At 39.3% G+C, this 19,653-nt stretch overlaps 1 protein-coding gene across 1 annotated transcript; it reads right to left on the bottom strand.

Annotated features, from left to right (window-relative positions):
- Positions 1-1,069: 1,069 nt before the first annotated feature.
- On the bottom strand, positions 1,070-19,449 carry TXNRD3 (thioredoxin reductase 3). Its single transcript, XM_082060493.1, has 16 exons — positions 19,232-19,449; positions 12,561-12,621; positions 11,099-11,208; positions 10,802-10,915; positions 9,914-9,986; positions 9,376-9,495; positions 8,859-9,001; positions 7,302-7,417; positions 6,980-7,205; positions 6,642-6,734; positions 6,112-6,188; positions 5,083-5,239; positions 4,779-4,886; positions 3,875-3,970; positions 2,625-2,759; positions 1,070-2,342 (listed from the first exon to the last, which is right to left on the bottom strand). Exons 1-16 carry the CDS (start codon positions 19,352-19,354, stop codon positions 2,280-2,282), a joined length of 1,815 nt encoding a protein of 604 aa, XP_081916619.1. The 5' UTR covers positions 19,355-19,449; the 3' UTR covers positions 1,070-2,279.
- Positions 19,450-19,653: the final 204 nt, after the last annotated feature.

The raw sequence follows: 19,653 nt of genomic DNA on the forward strand, positions 1-19,653 counted from the left end.
CCCAAACACCTTGTCACTGTAACACTCTGGAGCACAGGACTGCTCCTATTTTTGTCATGCAATGAAATTATCTTGAAGGATGGTTGCTATTTTTAGAGGCAGCACTAGAAACTACACAACTCAGCTCTAAACTGAGTTCGTATACTTTAATGGAGCTGAAGATGTTCAATCACACACTCGCATAACACACACACTGTGTACTGCCAATTATAAAGCTCATTTAAGGAGTTCTTGTCTCTTCATTTACTTGAATTAAAACCTTGAGAATAGATTAGATAGTGCTGCAAACCCACAAATAAAGTGGTTTGCTTCATTAGACACACTGTTTATTTTTAGTTAAAACACTTGACCTTTCCTTCCCCTGCTGTTCCCACCTCTCCTGAGGCACATCCAGGAATTTTTCCCTTGCCAATATTTGGAGAAGGCTCGACACGCACAGATTTAAACATGAAAGAATTCCAGTTTAGAGAAAAAAAAAAACATAAAAGCCGAACAACTTTGAGTTTTTGTCCAGTATTTGAGATGTGTTGAAGAAAGGTAGACACTTCAAGACTCTGTCAAAAGCCACTCCAAGGGGAACAGCAAGAATCTGAAGCGTTAAATAGTATGGTTATACAGGAAAAAATATTTCATGTCTTATTCTGGCATTTCAAGGCTTACTATGGGACATTCAGCTGCCCCTTTTGTTTCAGACTTGCCCCCACAGTTCTTACACAGGCCACCTGGCTGCTAGTGTTACTCAAGACAGATTACAGTGCTCAAAATACAATTAAAATTCATGCTAAGTGGAAAGCCATCTACTAATTTGATGATTAAGTTTTTTCTAAGTCTACAGTAAATATAATCATAACTACTCTGAGACCTGGAAAGTATAAATTTCACCAATAAGCCGAAAAACCACACAGTTCTGCTGTTTATCCGCTGTTTCAAGTGCTACAGTCTAGATACATCATGCCATAATTATCAGTGATCTAGAAGAAAACCAGATCTTCAGCTGAAAGCAGATTCAGTAAGCAACTGCGAATTTTCAATTGCAGCCTATAAAGCCACGAGGTCAGACACCACCAAGTGTTGTGCACATTGTTTATTGAACTTCAAATTCCATGGTACATCATAGATTAAATAGTTAAAAACTGTTCATTTACTATCATACAATGTTCAGAAGAGTCTTTCAAAACATCTCTTTGGACAAAACTAAGCCAAGTTTAAGCACAGCTCCCCCAGAGAATGCTGGGGTGGAAGAAAGCTTCAGAGTACTGACTGTACACAACGCTACACAAAGCACGACAGCACACCGAGTCATCCTTCTCTGCTGCAACACATGCTGCAAAGAGAAATTCTATACAACGCTTATTACCATCACGGGCAGGCACCTGCTGTATTGGTGGGACAGATCCCTCTCAGACCCTGCTCCTCTAAGACCTCAATACTCCACAGGGGAGTACAGACATTTCTGGGTTCTGTGTTGTTTCACATTACAGAGCTGAGACCGGATTTGAGACTATTATTAACACTGAATATAAACAGTAAGAGCAAATTGACAAGGTCTTGCACTTATGGTCTTCAACCCTGACCCCTAAGATGCCCACAGCTGAATTTTTCATCTTAAAGACATGGTATCACCTGACATCACAAAACTATGCATGTGAACAGTGATGTCTTAGATTTCTTTGACGTTTTAGACTAGTTGAGGTGAGAGACAAGTGCTTGAACCACACTGCTCAACACTGTATCCTATTTGTGCCATCTGGCTTCAAATTAATATACAATTAAGTAAAACAAAATGCATCAAAAAAGATAAATCAGTCAACTGTAAACTGCTGACACGAATCATTCAATTACACATTTGTCCTCTGTCTCAGGCATTTGTACAAGACAATGGAGCCGAGAAGCATTAGCCTTAATTTGTGCAATGTAAGAATTTCCTTCAGGAGGAGTTCAGTCATTGACCGGATGAAGAGATGTCCCAACCTTGCATGGCAGCCATCAGTCGTAGCTCACCTCAAAATAAGGTTCCGAGCCAGAACGTCAAAAAAGCACCGTAGTGCTGAGTCCAAGCAAAGTCAGGATTTACAGTTCAAGATTTCCCTGCTGTATTACTGCTTCCATTTGCAACGCTACTTACTGAGGAAGCCTCACCAAGGCACCACTCCCAGCTGCACTACGTGCAGTGGCACTGATGCGGAGGTTTATTTTGCTGCAAAGCAGCTGGATGTATTAGGGCTCCCACAGAACCAAGCGTGCACAACATGAAAGCACGTAAAACAGCAGGTTTAACCTCAGCAGCCCCTTTGACTGATGTCTTGTCCCGAAGCTTTTGTAATATCCATTGTAGTGAACACCTGTAAGACACCAAAACAACAGCTCATTTACTCTTGCTCTGTATTTTCATCCAGGTTGCTATTGCTCTCCTCTTGTAAAGTAACACTAGATTTCTCTGAACTGTTACAATGGAAAGTAAGTTGCAGTGCACAATTAACACATTTTCTATTACACGTTAATATCTTGTGGTTAGACATTAAACAAATACTGAATATATCTCATGCAATACAATGTAGTATTCTTTCCCTGCATCTAAGTAAAAAAAAAAAAGCAGGTTTTCAATGAAGTTGTCCCCTCCTTACCTCTCCGCAAGTTGGATGGATACCAATTGTTTCATCAAGTAATTCTTTGGTGAGACCACATTTTATTGCAGCAGCAAAACCTTGGGTAACTTCACCAGCATTAGGTCCAAGAACATGAAATCCTATCACACGATTCTTTAAGACAGGTGAGAAAAAGCAGGAATTGGTACTAGGTAAAGTTTACCAAAAGCTCTAGTATGTAACTCCCACTACGCTAAAAATTATATGTTATACAAGCAAGTCAATAGCAGAGTCTTTAAAAAAAACAAACTACTCCAAAGACAGCAGCGTGATTTGTTTCAATTTGTTTCATTAATTGGTTTACCAAGAGGAGTAAAAGAACATTTTAAAACATTTTCGCAGGATGTTCCCATACTTTCAGATGTCCTAGGCCAGGTCTGGCCATCACTTGCACGATAGCATACAAATTCCTCATAATAACAGTGATTTAAATCCCTATTTACCTTACATTCTTCCCCAGCATCCTAGGAAAAAATCACTTTCACCTAGAAATCTAAATAAAGTCTCTCCTTCCACTGAGTTTGTTGTTTGTTTTCTTTTCCTCCCCAGTAAGGCTCCAATAAAAGCAGAATTTTGAGCCTTTCCGTAGTCTTTGAGAAAGGTTAGGTGGGCTGCTAAGGAAAAGAGTAAGCTTGCTTCCTTCTCTCTTAGCTTAATACTGTTTCATCATAACATTGCTTCTCTCTGAAGTAATTTTAAACACCAAAAATCTTCCTTTGTTTGTCTCTTCTCCCGGATGGTTTTGGGGAAGAATACTGGACAACATTTGCATTGATTTTTACTGATGACTAAAAATTCTCATTACTGAATTTTCTAAGACCGACCACATGTTTTCCAAGTTTCTACTAAACACGGAAAACTGTGCACTCTGCAAAGGGCAAAAACCACAAGGTCCAAAAACCTAAAGCAAGACACCAGATAGTACAGCTGCTCAAAACCCACCTGGAAGAAAAACCTCAGCAAATTGCTTCACAAATCTGTCCTTAAATTTGAACTCAGGATGATGTTTCATAATGTATAAAGGTACCACTTGCTCAAACAGCTGTTACATCAAAACAAAACAGTCAGCTCTCTCCAAATTGATTAGACCTCTTAAAACAACTGCTTCTGTTCACAAAACAGGTAAAGCTGGCCACAGACAGGCCAAATAAAAGATACTAGTCTTTTGGCTGGTCTCAAAAGAAATTCCGAGAATAAACCCAGCATATCCATTCCAGCTTGCTACTTACATTGTCACGTTTATTGCAGATAATCTTTGCATAACAAGTATTGTTATCTCTGCCTGGTACTGTCCATTCAAGTGGCCAGAACAAACTGTGATAAACCTGGGAGGATGACAAGAAAAAAAGCATCAGAATTTGACTGAATCAGACACAATTCAAATCTTAATGTCTTTACAAATAGGTGGTTTGACCTTTAAGTCACTAGATTTTTGTAACATATACTCAACAAGACAGTGACTTTTGCCCTCCCCAGCCCAAGCAATCCATCCTCCAAAAGTCAGTAAAGGATGACTTGACTCAAATCCTTGATTAAAACAGCAACAACTATAAGAAACAGCCTTTAAGATCATACTTTCAGAAAGAGATGTGCTTCAGTAGTACAAAACTGATCGCTACTTTTCATTTAAACCTACTCTGCAAAACATTGAACTGCAGAAGCTAAATGCCCAGTGTGTGTGAAAGATGCAGGGAGTTAAACACAAGGCACGCAAACAGCTTTAATGAAACCCTTTAGAGAAGTGCACAAGCCAGAAATTACCATAAAAGAGGGAAGTGATGCCCGACACTCCTACAGCCGCAAGAAAAGGTCAGGAGGAAATTCATTCTGAATTCAAGTACAGTGAATAAGCAGAAAATAGACAGTTCACCACAGGAGTTTGATATACTTCAGTAATAAGTCTTTTAATCCATGACAACAAACACCTACAGTTCTGCAACCCGCGTTTGGCCTCCTGAAGATTTCTGGGAGTCCAATAGCTTGTTAACCAGATGACAGCACTTCCACAATCAAAGACGTGCCCAGTTAACCTTGTAATCTCGTTTTAACGCTATGCTTTGAGTGCAAAGTGGCAAGGCCAAGAAAAAACAACATTTTCAAGCTACAAGTTGAACAAGTGCTGAGTGCTCTCACCTCCAGATTTTGCTTTCCATATTCTTCTATGGCTTTTTCTTCAGGTAACCCACAGCAGCCATACTCTAAAGGAGTAAACACTGTCGTTGGTACATTGATATAGTCACACTAAAAATAAAAAACAAAATTTATATTTAGACTATGCAATTTCTATAGAGTATATAACACGAAAAGCTGTATAAGCACATTTTTTTTTAACAAAACATTTGCAGTGCCCACAGTCAAGTGGACAAATCAATTCGTGCTATTGCAATTTTGAGGCAAAAAACAGAAATAAGTTGAAATTGTGTTCTTATAGCTTTACCTTTGTGGAACTACCACCATAAAGCCTGCGGGCTAGTAGCTTCCCTGCTTGAATAGCAACTGGAGTAAGTTCGAGCTTTCCTTCCAATATATCCCCAATAGCATAAACATAAGGCACATTGGTTTGCTCTTCATCATTTACAGGTACTTTCCCATTCCTTTCAAACAAACAGAAAATAGAGAAGAGAGTTCAGTACCATAACCTTTCTCAGAGCTCAGCAAAAAACAGAGGGGAGAATTTCTGCTAGAAAGATGTAATTCTAACTACAGAGCACGTTTTATTAAATATGCTTATGCCTTTTCTACTTCACCTGCAAGCTCTTCAGAGCATCAAACTCTGACTTGTGGCTGAAGTCGTTATTCAGTGGGCCAGATTTGACCTGAGCAACAGTACGTGTTTGATCACAATGAAGTTATTCAGACATCTTTAGACTTACGACCTTTTATTTTATTATTATACAGCTTGCAATGTACATTTTCCCTTATGGGGAAAAAGAGCTGCAATCTCACTCACACGTTTAAGTAAGTTGGCTTAGTAAGTTGTTAGAAAAATTAAAATCAGGTTGCAGCAGCTTTCTTTTGAACAACATAATCCTGCCTTTTCCTTTGCACCAGTTCTGCACTGACACCAGGGAGAAACAAGAACAAGTTAAATGTGTAAGAAGTGAGTAGTTTGCTGCCTCTTTAAATCCCTAGATTAACTTGCCACATGAGCTGAATAAAACATTTAATTTAACAATATTAAACTGCAGTTTCTAAGCAAATTAGGTGAATATATGAAATCTATTCCTTAAGCACAGTGGCCAACATGTAGGTATAATTCAGAACAGTTCTTTTATGAAATACATATTAAAGTTAATGGGCAACTTTAAAACCTATTCTGTCCTGGATTTGAGTAAAGGTTCACATAATTGCCAGGTATGAAAGTTATGATTTAAAAAAAAAAAAGGAATAGTATCATTAGGTACTGTTAAAAAGGTTAAAAAAAATCATCACATTCCATGGTCTAAGGGAGTTGAGCAATACTCACTTCTCATTGATTTTGACACCAATTGTATCTAAGCCAATATTTCTGGTACATGCATCACGACCAACAGCTATCAAAACCTAAAAAAAATCCAAAATTAAATGCAATAATTTTATGTGAGGAAAGTATAAGCAGCGTAACACTTCCTTTGGTCTTTTTTTCCAAAAAAATGATGAAGCATGCAACTGAAGTGACTTTTTTTGAAAGAGCCACCAACAGTTCAGGCTCCTTCATGTGCAACTTATTTCAGAGATGCAACAAACAGCAAAATACTAATATCAGAACAAAAATCAAAGCAAAAACACTGTTCACATGAACTAAATTCCAGGCATGTAAAGCTTCACCCATTCTGCTGACAGGGCTCAACTGAACATGAATATTGAATTTTCATGTATTTTTTTCTGCCAGTAATTTATGTCAACAAATTTTCAAGGAAGACTTCCCTTTACCTTTTTCCTGAATAACTTTTAAAGTATTTTAATACATTTCCATGTGCTGCTATATTCAATTATTTCAAATCAAGAAATGCTTACAGTGTTATATTCTTCTTCACGGATTTCTGGTCCCTCGGTAGACTTTGCTGTCACTTTGAGTCTTCCTGGCATGCCTTCCTCCAGCTGTTCAACCTGCATACATATTTAAATGCTTAGAAAAACCTTAAGAAGCAGAGATCGCTTACACAGTCACTTCAAACCTAGATCTACTCATCTATCATTCAACAGTAAAAAAACCCAAACCAAAAACCAAAGCTTAATCTCATTAAACATTTGTTCTTGTACAGACCCCAAAGCCTTCCCAGAGAGCACGTACACTCTGCATGTGCTATTTAAAGTGATTTTGCAAGGAGAGAAGAAACAAAGAAAGGACTTGCCTGAACAGGTACAAACTTCTTGATGAACTTTACACCGTGTGTTTCCATGTGAGCACCTACTTTTTCTGCCATTTCTTGGTCAAAGCCCCGAAGGAGGATGGAACGCACCATGACTGTGACATCTAGACCCAGACCAGCGAGAAATCCGGCACACTCTAGAGCCACGTAGGAAGCACCCACAACCAGAGTCTTGCCAGGGCAGTAAGGCAGGGAGAAGAGGTCATCACTAAAAGGAAAGAAGTGCAAGTTACAAGGTTCTTTCAACACAAGCTTGTTACACTACAGCAGATAAAAGTCAGCCTATTACGCCTTTTCATCTCACCTTGTAATGCAGTATTCTTTATCTCCAGGGATACCCAGATATCTAGGCCTTTCTCCTGTTGCCAGGACAAAAGTCTCTGCTGTGTGATAGGTTACTTGTCCTTTCCTGTTAGTTGCCTGTTTATATAAACACAGTTAAAAAAGTCTTTATCATAAGTACAGGTTTTAAGGTAAACGTTTAAAAGTTATGTAGCGCTTCCCTTAAATATGTTGGATATATTTAAGAATCAAGAACAAGCAGTTTCAAACAAGAACTAATGCATTCAGAGAAGCCATATGGGTCACTGAAGAATAACAACTTTGAACCACAAACTACCAGGCTTTTCTCACATTAGTTAGAGCACTTAAAAACATTTGTTCTTTGAATCCTGCTCATTTCAACAACTCGTTTAGATTGGATTGTTCAATAACAAACAACTTTCAAATTATAAAAAGCCACAACAAATTAAGGCTCCTTTGCCTTCCACTTCCAGTAAGAGGCAAACACAATGCTAGTGACAAAAGAACAGCAAGTGGTTCTTAGACTAATGTAGAAATTAAAACCCAAAAGTATCTAGTTACATGATTTTAGTTTGAATTCATTTAAGGATGGGTCTGAGGCTCTCTAAATTGACATCTAGAGCACCTTGGTCTTGGGAAATTTCATTTTGCCCATGTGTCTCTCTCAAAATCCAGCCTTTATTCTTGCTCTTTAGTTATTTCCCAACACAGAAGAAGGGAAACTTCCTTCTGATAGAGTCATCAAGTAATTCAGGTTGGAAGGGCTCTCAAGAGGTCATCTCGTCCAACCTCCTGCTCAAAGTTTCTGTTATACTTCATTTATAGACTAAGAACACTTAAGTAGCTGACCTGTATACCTGGACACTAGAACAGCTGGTAGATGAGGCAAGTTGAGTATACTACTTTTGTTTCAGTGCGAGTTTCTTGAAACACATGTAGTTCAGCCTTCCTAAGCTCATATTGAAAACAGACAATTACACCCACCGAACCAAACAGTTGTCTTGAATATGCAGTTCTTCTAAGTTAACCCTGCTGCAATATGATAATTTAAAGCAAGACTGGCAGCACATGCTTTGTCTTGCAAAACTGACAGTTTAATTCTTATGCTGATACAGCATAAGGTTCTAGCAGTGCTGTTACGCAAGTGCTTAATCTGAATTTCATTTCAATGCTTTTTATGCTTCAGTATGAAGATTTTCCAAGCAGCAAAATCGTACAGCTGAAGCTTTTCTTTTTGTCTCCCCCTCGTGACTCAGACTGCTGACCTCAGTCATGAAGTTACCAACTGAGATCACCTTACTCTATCCAAGCAAGACTTAAGTTTACAGATATCCACATTAGTCTTACATAACAATTACTAAGGCTGCAAACACTATGGCATGTACTAAAGTACAATTATAATCTGAATGAATAACTTATTTCACAAATGAGTTCTTAATTTCAGTTGACTGAAGTTGGCAATGTCAAGACGAAGCCCTTTCCTTGTGGGATTTTAAGAGGTCATTTTAGAACATGAGTTTCCCCCCCCCCCCCAAAATGTTTTAAACACAGCACATACCTTAATTTTGTGTGGTTCAATGAATTCTCCGTAAGAATTGAGGTATGTCACAGACTTCTCTCTTAAGGACACTCGATATCCCCAGTTTAAAGAACCAATGTAGTTTTGAATCGCCTCTACCATGACCTCCCAGTTGTGTTTAACTGAAACAAGACATTATTTTAATAATTAAGGAAATCGAAATGCAATGAACCCTTAAAGAAAAATTAAAGCCTTATTCGTTGCACATCATGCTAAGAAAACATCATTATCATCAGTAGTGAGGATACATATTAGTCTTTACCTAACTTGTTACTATATGAAGATCTTTCATTTAATTCAGATGATATAGGGAACAAAACACAATTAGCTTTCAATCCTAAGGGTTTCTGTGACTCAAAGAGGAGGACGCCTTCTGATTCACCCAAGAAAACGACTGACCTCTCCCTCTAGTTTACTATGTCCAAAGTATCAGAACGATCTTAAGCTCAGTCTCATCTGTACAATGTTTTGGTCTGTGCTCTGTGGTCTCACTAACCTTGTTCTTCATACTGCCACCCGTATTTCCTCGAGTCTTGGAGCGCCTGACCCAGAAGTGCTGCTTGATGCATTAGCTTCTTAGGAATGCAACCTACATTTACACATGTGCCACCAAGGCCTAAGACGGAAAGAACCATGTTATTACCTGTGTGAGGCATACATAGCCACATAGTCACACTGTCCTAGAGGTAGCCTAGATCATTTGTCCAGGAAAGAGAAGTAGAAGAACTAAAAGTCCCTCCAAAAAACCCCAACACATGAGAATGCAAACACACACACACACACACATTAATATTACCCGGACACGATTTGAGAGTGAACAGAACTGGAATAACATTTGACAAACAACTGAGAATTAGCAATGCACAGAAATAACTGTCCAGAAAAGCCAAGAAAAACAACTCCTTTGTTATCCCATGTCCTAGAATTACAGGAATTCAGCCACAATTTCTAAGAACACAAATCCATAGTATCTAACAACTCAATATGTATCTCAACAACTCAAACATAATAAAATACAAGTTAACAGAACTTACCCCATGAGGTTCCAAGAGGCGTTGGAACAACATAATCTAACACCATTACTTTCTTTCCCAAGGTAGCAGCTTCCTATAAAATACAGAGAGACAAGTCAGCATTACTGAGCATTTGCCTGACCAAGAAAGCCTGTCTGCTCATTTACACTCACAATATACAACATGCCATCTTCTCCTGCCTTTCTTGTATGTATCTAGTGAAAGTTGCATGCTTAACTATCGTTGTACAGCAATTGCCAAGGCTGTCAAGAATAACATTATCATGCCCAAACCATAAACTGATGGTTAGGATACCTGGCTGAGAGGTGTGAAGTGTGGGTTCAAATCCCTCAGTTATTACAGAAAATTGAATCTGCATCTTAGGTCCTGAGGCACTCTGAAAAACAGCTATTTGTGTAACAGGTACACAAGCTCTACCACCATTTCTAAAAAAGACACTAGAAAGAGAACTAAAAAGTGAGTCCATTCCTTGAGAGAACAGCTGAAAGCACTTCATTTTAGATGACTTGTGATCCTGAATCTTCCACAGCCAGAAATACTTCAAGAGTAGCTTTTAGGTTTTCCAGATTACTGTTTGGAAGTGTTAAAGTGCCTGCCTATTACATATGAGAAGAGATACTTAAACTTTTGGTTCTGCCCTCAGCCAGGAATCTAAAACCTATTATTAGGATCAAGACCTGAATGGGCATTGGCTAGAAACTAATGCACACAAACCATGATCTCTTGAGTGAGCACATTACTAGACCACTACTGATTCATTAATTAACAAGTTGAACAGTAATAATCATCAAAATATAGAGTGATTTATACTATTGTGATTAATACAGACACTAATTTTTAAGAAGTTTCACGTACAACCTGTTCTTTAATGCAATTTTCACGTCATACCTTGGAACATGCAAGTCCACCTGAGCCACCACCAATAATAATGAGATCATAATCATAGGGTTCTACATCTTTGCTGTCCCCAAGAAGTTTCTGCAGTGATCCATCCTGATAAGCCTATTAAAAAAAAAAAAAATCAAATTATCACACACATTTCTGAGCAAACAAAAACAGAATGATGTTGCCTTTTTTGACCTAGATCACCCAGTCTACCATGTCACACAAAATTTAATTATGAGCAAACAGCAAATTTACTCAGTAGTCTTGTCTACTTTCAGACGATTTTTAAAGAAAAGTTACCTTGTAAGTTGCATCACAGCCACCTATATGTGTTCCATTCACAAATACATTAGGCACTGTCCTCTGATTAGTTAGCTCTGCTAAGACTTGCTGAATACTGGGTCCATCATCTAAGAACAAAACAAACAGTTATGTTACAGAACAATTTTCAAGAAGGGAGATTTAAAACAACCTGAAGTATTTAAGGTTTGGACTGTAATATACTGCAGGCTTGCCAAGAAAATTGTAAGCATCTCATTTATAGACTTCCTGAACATAAGCCTTCAAAATCTACTTCTCAAAAGAGCACACTTAAATCCAGAGGATAAATTGGTGCTTCACACTATAATTCTACAGGACAGAGTAAAGTTGAAGACAGTTTAGTCTCTGTGTTTCCTGAATTCTTATCAGTTTGTTCCTGAGTGTCACATGGTACTACTACTACTACTACAAAAATCTTTGCAGGTATCACACGAGATCAGACACACTTGTTTTGGAGTGTGCAAGTGCACAGTCATCTGAATCACACTGGCTCAATTTGAATCTCACAGTTGTTGAGCAGTAAATGTGGGTATGAGAATTTATGGTAGTCATTTTGACTAAAATCTTTTTACTCCAATAACATATATATTTAGTATCAGTAATCAGAGCAATTGTAAGGGAAATACTTTCTTTATTAGGACTAATTCCAGAAAAAAATGACTGTGCATTGTACTTAGCATATCTTGGGCTATCATGAGGTCACAGTATAACAACTTTTTTATAAAAGTAAGAAGACATGCTTTGGACCAATAAATAAGCACATTTTTCCAAGCACTGCTTAAGCACCAATACTTCAAAAAAGCATTTGTAACGAAGTTTTGTACAGAAAATAATTGATAATATAGAATCAGTAGTTTATCAACAGTGCAATTAAGAGGTTACTAATAATTATGGTAGGAACTACTTGCTCTTAAAACTTCATTAAAAACTACATGCATCATGTACATACATGCATAAGGTGCTAGACAAGCATTAAAACTAAAGCAGGTAGGGCTTTAAAAAAATAAAAGCCTTAAACTAGCAATAGTTAAAGTACTGGAATTTACCCTTCCAGTGACTCAGCAACTTTCCCTAAGGTCACCCACACACCGAGTCAAACATTAACAATTCATTTAAAGCCACAAAATAACCTGAGGTGGTAGAAAAAACACCATGTTTTTCCCCAAAAGACAGAGCTCCTCAGAGAGAAATCAGATCTCACATCCTATACCAGTTGATGATTTGTACAGAAAGAGTCAAAACCTTCAGTTATATTAAAAACACATCCTGTATTAAAATCCACATTGAAGCCTAATTTCTTTTATCTCTGAATATATTAAAATTGATTTTAATTGTGCTTATATCCTCCAGTTAGCTCAAGACAGCTTGAAGAGTCATGCACGGTTGCCCATTTTTAGTTACATTAAGCAGCATGTGATAGACTTTCTCTTTTTCTACTTACCAGTTACATCAAGTTCCAAAGCATAGTACTCCACACGCATGGAACGGAAGAGTTCTTTCACCTACAACAGAAACGGACACAATGCCAGTGCAAAGCTTTCACAAGATACGACATACAGCTCAGGGGAAAACTTGTTTGTTGGACAAACAGAGGTAACTTTTAAGTCTCAGTTATTACACTTCGAGGGTCTAGCTCTACATGCCTTTGGTAAAGTTTGGCACTACTTGTATATTTTGTATGTTCCTCACTTAAAGCCAGGCTATTTAACAGCATTCAGATTAAGCATTCCACACCACAGCTGCCTTCCAGTACAAATTTCATCTTCTTAAGAAAAAGTTTCCATATACAATTTGCTTAGCTGCAGATTTCTCCATCCCCAACAGATACCAAAAGCCATGAGAGTAACTGTCATATGGAAAAACATTGAGAACATAAAGTTGCAGCCAGATTCCTTGACAGTACTAAGAAAAGAAAGGGAAAAGGAATAAAGAATAATATGCAAAACAAATGCAAAAAAATAAAGCATTATAAAAAGCTGCAGAAAGGGTAATACTGTCCATGTGTCCTCAGCAGTACAACAGCTCATGCCTACCAGCCCTGCCTTCACTTTTGGTTGCTGTGCTTCAGAAAAGTTTTAGAACAAGCAGACAATTACTATAAGGACTCAATGAGCTGGGTTTAACATAAAGATGGGGAAAAAATAACTGTAAATAAGTAATTGACTACCTCAAGGAAAAAGAGAAGTGGTGGATGGAATAAGAACTAACACTCTTGAACTGCAACATGAGATTGAGATTAGACTTCAGGAAAATCTTTTCCTAATAACGGGACACTGGAAAAGGCAGACGACAATCTTCATCAGTGAACGGCTTCCAAGTACATGTCAAAAGTACCTGAACTACAACCCCTCTTACCCTGAGCCAGTGGACAAGACTAGATGATTTCTTGCCTTTTTTTTTTTTCCAGCTCTAATTTTCGGTTTGCCGTTTAACAACATCTGCCTCAGCCTCCAGGATCAGGCAAGAGTGGTTCTAACTTGTTTGCCATTGTTTTACTAAATCAGTCATATCTTGCTTGTGAAATATTGAGAGTGTTAATGCCAGAATGTAAGTTACCTTTTATAACCTTTTAAATTGCTATTCTTCTCCATTAAGCAAGGAGAAGCATTCTAAAGATGCTTGGTCATTAAAAGGCTGCTCTTCTCCCATGTTGCCATGAATAAACTCAGGTACAGCATCACTAGAACACATCCTAGAAACAGGTTTTATGCATTCAGAAGTCAGCAATAAATTGAAACGGGAAAAAAAACCAAACAAAATAACATCCTCCTCACCCCCAACAAAAAACCCTCTATATACAAGCCTAGTCTTAAAAAGAGAAGAAAAAAATAAAAGCCAACAAAACATACTAAAAGACAGTGGAGATCTCCCCAGCCTGGACAGTGTTCTAACAGTTGTTCTGGATGGACTGAGTGTACCATTACCAGATTCAGATCCAGGTAGCATTTTAGAACTGAGATTTTTTTACATTAACACCTATTTGTAAAACTGGCAGTTAAAAAAATTGTGAACTGTCTTTCCAGCTGGACAACGACACACCTCATGGCACAGGAGGTAGTACAACATCTGGCAGTATTTACTACTTTGAAATAGAATTTGCAGACTTAACCATGCAAATACATATTGCAAGGCAACAGGTAAAATAGCTGCTTTTAATCATAACTGTCTTGATGTGAAAACAGCTCTCGCAAGAAGCACTAGATGTCCATGAGGAATCCACTGAACAATGAAGTACACTAAGTTGCTGCTCATTCAGAGGAAATCTTTTACAACCAGCTTTCTGGTAAACCTCAAATTTATTGACAGCACTAAGAGTAAGCTAAGTCACATCTAATAAGCCTGAAGATGTCAAACACGTGATGAATAAAATGTTTTGAATGTTGCTGTGATCCATGCTGTTACTGTGCCAAAGGCTGAGTATTCCAATGCTTTCTACTGGAGTTCCAGCTTTATGCAGACAAACAAAGCTTTTGTATTCTGTACCAACTACATGGCCAGTTTCTTACCACACCATGTGTCAACCCGTAATATACAAAAATAAGCTCTGCTTGTATAACTGACTACATTAGTCCTGCAATTATATAATAATTTAAGTTGTAAGGGACATTTGGAGGTCATCCAATCCAGCTCCCTACTCAAAGTAGAGCCAAGTATGATGTTTGATCAGTTTGCTCAAAACACCATCCACTCCAGTTCTAAATTTCTACAGGATGCAGATACCATCACCTCTCCAGGCTGCTCCAATATTTGACCATCCTCACAGTAAAGAATTTCCATTTTATCTCATTGGAGTATCTCTCATTGCAACTCATATTTATTGGCCCTTGTCCTTTTACTCTGCAGCTCTGAGAAGCGTCTGGTTGTCTCTCCACCTGGTAGCTGAATCACACTCCAGAAAGCACAGATTTAAGACACCACCTTTAAGCAACCTTTATTCTCTACTGAAGATATGTGACAGAGAAAAAAAAAAAAAACAAAACAGACAAATGTCAGCATCCAAATTAGAAGTAGCTATTGCATTTTTTACTTATGAATAGATCATGCTTGGGTATCGCTAACGAATGAGAAAGAAACAAAGAAAGAAAGAAAAGTAAAAAGTGTATGGTTGGTTACGAAACCTCTGATATAGGCAAGAGATAACAGATCATCTCAGTTTGGAAAAGAAAATTATTAGGAGGAGTAGAAAGGTAACACACACTAATCATGAGTAATATCTAGATAAGATGAACAGGAAATGAATTCTGAGAAATACTCACTGGAACAAACAGCAACAACTACATTTACCAGACAACAATTTCGAAACGAAAAGGAAGTAAATCTCCATACAATACATAAACCAGAAAAGCCAAAATTAAAAGACCACAACTGCTACTAGACCAACTGAAGAAAGATCCACGAAATACTTTTAACTCAGTAAAACTAGTACAAACTCAGGTCAAGAAACTCCTGAGCCACACAGTGCTGGAAACTCCAGCAGCATACTGGGAAATTTCCTTCCTTATACCCCAATCCTAAAAATGTGATTTCTCCAACAAGTGTCTGGGACAGGATATGAGGTTCCATAGTCACAGATACAGCCATTTACTTCAATGGCCTCATTTACCTACTAAACCCTTCCAGTTTTCACAAAAAGAGATAGTAGAAAAATCTATAACTAAGCAGTCAATAATTTATCTGAAACTGAGAAACTGGTCTAACACTTTAGAAAACTCTTCCTGGAGATGCTTTCTTGTCATTAGGGTAGCTAAGCAGGTTTGAAATAAGCTTCATACAGTACAGTTAAGTGAAAATGGTGTGTCCCATGCCTGCTGTTTCACATATAAACAAACATTCCGTAATAGTTACAGCTGAATTGACCAGAAGCCCCCATGAATACAGAAAGTAATTTTTAATATTAATAGCATAGCATATAACTAGAGTAAGTGGCAACTTTTATACAGTCCAGTTGTTGCTTTTAAAATAATTTCAACATAGCACAATGTTCAGACTTGCCAATTTTTCATGCTAAAAACCTATGAGTTTCTAATGCATTTCTATCTTTACTTAATATTAATCTTTTCAGGGTGGTAAGATATTAAAGAACAGTCAAGTCCAAATGACTTCCTTGTCTTGACTGAACACCACCCCCTCTCCACTACTGCCTTGCTAAAGCAATTGAACAATAAATTGCATTTGCAGAAAAAGAACTGCACAATTGCCTAGTCATGCTACTAGCTAAACTGAACAGAATCAGCTACTTAATTCATTTAGAGAATTTATTTGCAGTGCTTTTCTGAAGGAAAGCACAATCTTTATTTTCTTCCAGCATGGCTACATCCATTTGAAATAAATTCTTCCCACCTCTCAAATTAGGTCCCTTCAGAACATAAGTGTTCTCTGCACTGGTGCTAAACATCATCAGTTTTTCAATTAATCGTACCAGAATCACATTGCTAATAACCATCCACAGTAAAAGACAGGCACAGTGCACACTATTCATATCTGTCTGCCTTTAAGAACTCAAAACTACGTGATTACAAGCTAAGTACCCAAGCTGTAACTACACATTCAAATTATATCCACTTCATTAATTCTACAGACTAGACCAGCTAGCAAGAATGCTGCATTACCCATTGTTCTCCTGCTCCTTTCACTATTTTCTAAGTCTTTGGTAGGAGGGGGTTCTTAAGACACTGTTGCAGATATTTCGCTGTTTTATCACTCAGTGTCTTATGTGTAGCTTTCTTCTCTCATCAGCTTTCTTCTCCAATTGTCCCTCTAAAATACCTTCAACATATTTATTTCATTTTATTACCTTTCCCTCCTGTTTCAAACAATAAAATAAACCAACTAAATCTGTCTACTTCAGCATTCAGCTCTTCCCACTCCCTGCCCCCCCAAGCTTACCACCTGTTCCTTCACAAAAATTCATATAGGGTATTTCAACTCTCCCTCCTAGAAAGGGCCACGAGAGAAGGCCTTCCTACTCCAAATAACTATTCTTCCCCTTCCCAAGACAATAAACAGAATAAAATGGAGAAGCTCTGAACAAATGCAAGAAAGAACATTAACATGGAATTTAATTACTGGACGACTATTGAGTTTATTTTTCTCTTTAGCTCCTTGTGTTAGTCTAGCCCCACTGCAATACCAGAAACAGATGAAGGAAGAGGCTTCAAAGTTTAAAAAGTTACTGTGCCATTGTATGATCTCAAACACATTGGCCTGAATGCCATGCATAACAACACCTGAGCAATCATGATCACTAAAAGCACAAAGAGCAACACAGACAGGCACAACTAAGTCTTATTTCTTGATAAGCAGCACGAAGTCCTAAACAAAAGGATTTCTCCTCAACCAATGATAACATTTTTGTCAACTGGACTAGACTTGAGCCAGACTCCAACCCTAGCATTACTTTCATTTGCTAAAACTTCCATTGAGTAAGTTGATAAGTAAGCAAATTTTAGAAGGATTTGAGCTTCCTATTATTATATACTATCTTGCTGCCAAAACATTCCTGAAGAGAAGGCACTGCCACTTTTGCCTGTCCTCTCATACATAGAAGCTTCCTTCTCCAAAACTTCAATTAAGTTGTGAGTGAGATGGGATATATTCATTTAAGTTTTCTACAACAGGCTCATATCTCTTCCCTCACAAGACCTACTGGAACCAAACCAAATCTACACAAGGGAGTGCAGCTTTTGAGTGATCTCCTGATCGTCAATTCCATTGACAAACACCAGGACTCTACCTTATAGTTCCAATTATGTTTTTCTACCAAGGTCACATCAAATACATTATGAGTTTTAACCGACATTTCATAACACGCTCTTTGTAGACATCCAAGAATCACAATGCCTATAAACGCCCAGATTCTGTATGAGCTATGACTACAGTATGTTGGTATCGTAAAATTCTAACGAAGATACTATTTTTCTTTAATGCCTCTGGCTCACTCAGTGATATTGACACAGAACCAGGGCTAGTTACTTTTCTCTAAACATCACAATTAGTGTTGTTTCTTTTAAACACAGATTATGGTCAGCATTTAGAACTTACATTCTTGCTACAGTCAACCTTTTCCCTCAAATTTCAGAAACAGCTGAAAAATTAACTTATATTCCTCTCTGGGGAATACAACTTTGTCCAACTTGGACACCAATACGGTGGTCAAAATTTAAGTAAGAAAGCAACACAGTCAGCACCCTGACCTGCAAATAGCAGAGACAAAAGCAGTTTAGCTAAGGAACAAACACACTGTGCAGAATTTCACACACATTCATCTACCCCTTCACTCAGATGGCAAAGAACTGCTAAGGACACCTGTTAGGAGCTTTGCTTCACTTCAAGCCTGATAAGGGGTCTCTAAGGGGTGGCACTTGGTGCTCAACTTAATTGGCATGGATCACAGAATCATACAATGTCCTGAGTTGGAAGGGACCCACAATGATCATCGAGTCCAACTCCTGTCCCTGCACAGGACACCCCACAGTTCACACCGTGTGTCTGAGGGCGTTGTCCAGTCTCTTCTTGAACTCTGTCAGGCTTAGGGCTGTGACACCTCCCTGGGGAGCCTGTTCCAGCACCCTCTGGGTGAAGAACCTTTTCCCCATGCCCAGCCTCACCCTCCCCTGGCACATCCTCCTGCTATTCCCTCCGGTTCTATAGTTGGGTCATCAAAAGAAGAGCTCAGCCCCTGCCCCTCCTCCCCTTGTGAGGACGCTGTAGCCACCACGAGGTCTCCCCTCAGCCTCTTCTTTTCCAAGCTGAACAGACCCAGTGACTTTGAGCGCCCCTCATACGGCTTTCCCCTCAAAACTGAGCTAAAACTACACTGTCTAAATCCCAAGGGTGCTGTCCCAAGGAGCAGCATCCCCTCACCGTTCGCTTTCCAACCCTCCTCCCCTCCCGCACTTCCCCGCCCGGGCCGCCCTGAGGGCAGATGTCTGTGGCCTCACACGGGGGCCGCGCCGGGCCTGCCTCCCCCCGCGCCGAGCCGGGCCGCCGAGCCGCCTCCCGCCCAGCCCTCGCCAGGGAGGCGTGAGGAGGGAAGCAGCTCCCAGAGCCCCGGTTCCGGAGGAGAGGTCTCGCGGGGGGAGCGCGCCCGGGTGGCTCCCGCCGCCGCCTCACCTTATTGCAGTAAGGGCAGTAGCTCTTGCTGAAGATCATGACGCGGTGGGACGCGATGAGGGTCCGTACGCGGAGCTTCAGGCCGTCCCAGTCCGGGAGCGGGGTCTGGCCGGGCGGCGGCATGGCGGGACCGGCGGCTGAGGGAGCGACGCGCCACGACCGTCCCGCGCGTGCCCAACGGCAGCGGCGCGCGCCCAACGCCCGCACTGACCCTCAGCATCGCCACACCCCTTCCGGAGCGGGGAAGGTGACAAGCCGGACCGAACTATCTGAGGGGAGAGAGGAGGGTGGCAAAATGCCAAAAACCACTTCCCGCCCTTTCTTTCAGCCACACACACTATGATTCATTGTAAAGTATTAAAAGTCGGTTTATATCACGAGTAGAAGCTCCAATGTTTACCTAAAGGTGATGTCTAGAAGTA

Source organism: Streptopelia decaocto, assembly GCF_964273445.1.
Source record: "Streptopelia decaocto genome assembly, chromosome: 8".
Classification (NCBI taxonomy): Eukaryota; Metazoa; Chordata; class Aves; order Columbiformes; family Columbidae; genus Streptopelia; species Streptopelia decaocto.

Bases quoted from the DNA above. Each gene is read 5' to 3' on its own strand.
- TXNRD3 (XM_082060493.1), bottom strand. From the start codon at position 19,354: ATGCCGCCGCCCGGCCAGACCCCGCTCCCGGACTGGGACGGCCTGAAG. The intron at 12,622-19,231 runs GTGAGGCGGCGG...TTTCTGTTGTAG, and splicing joins ACTGCCCTTACTGCAATAAG to GTGAAAGAACTCTTCCGTTC. The intron at 9,002-9,375 runs GTTAGTGAGACC...GTCTTGTTTCAG, and splicing joins GTGGCAGTATGAAGAACAAG to TTAAACACAACTGGGAGGTC.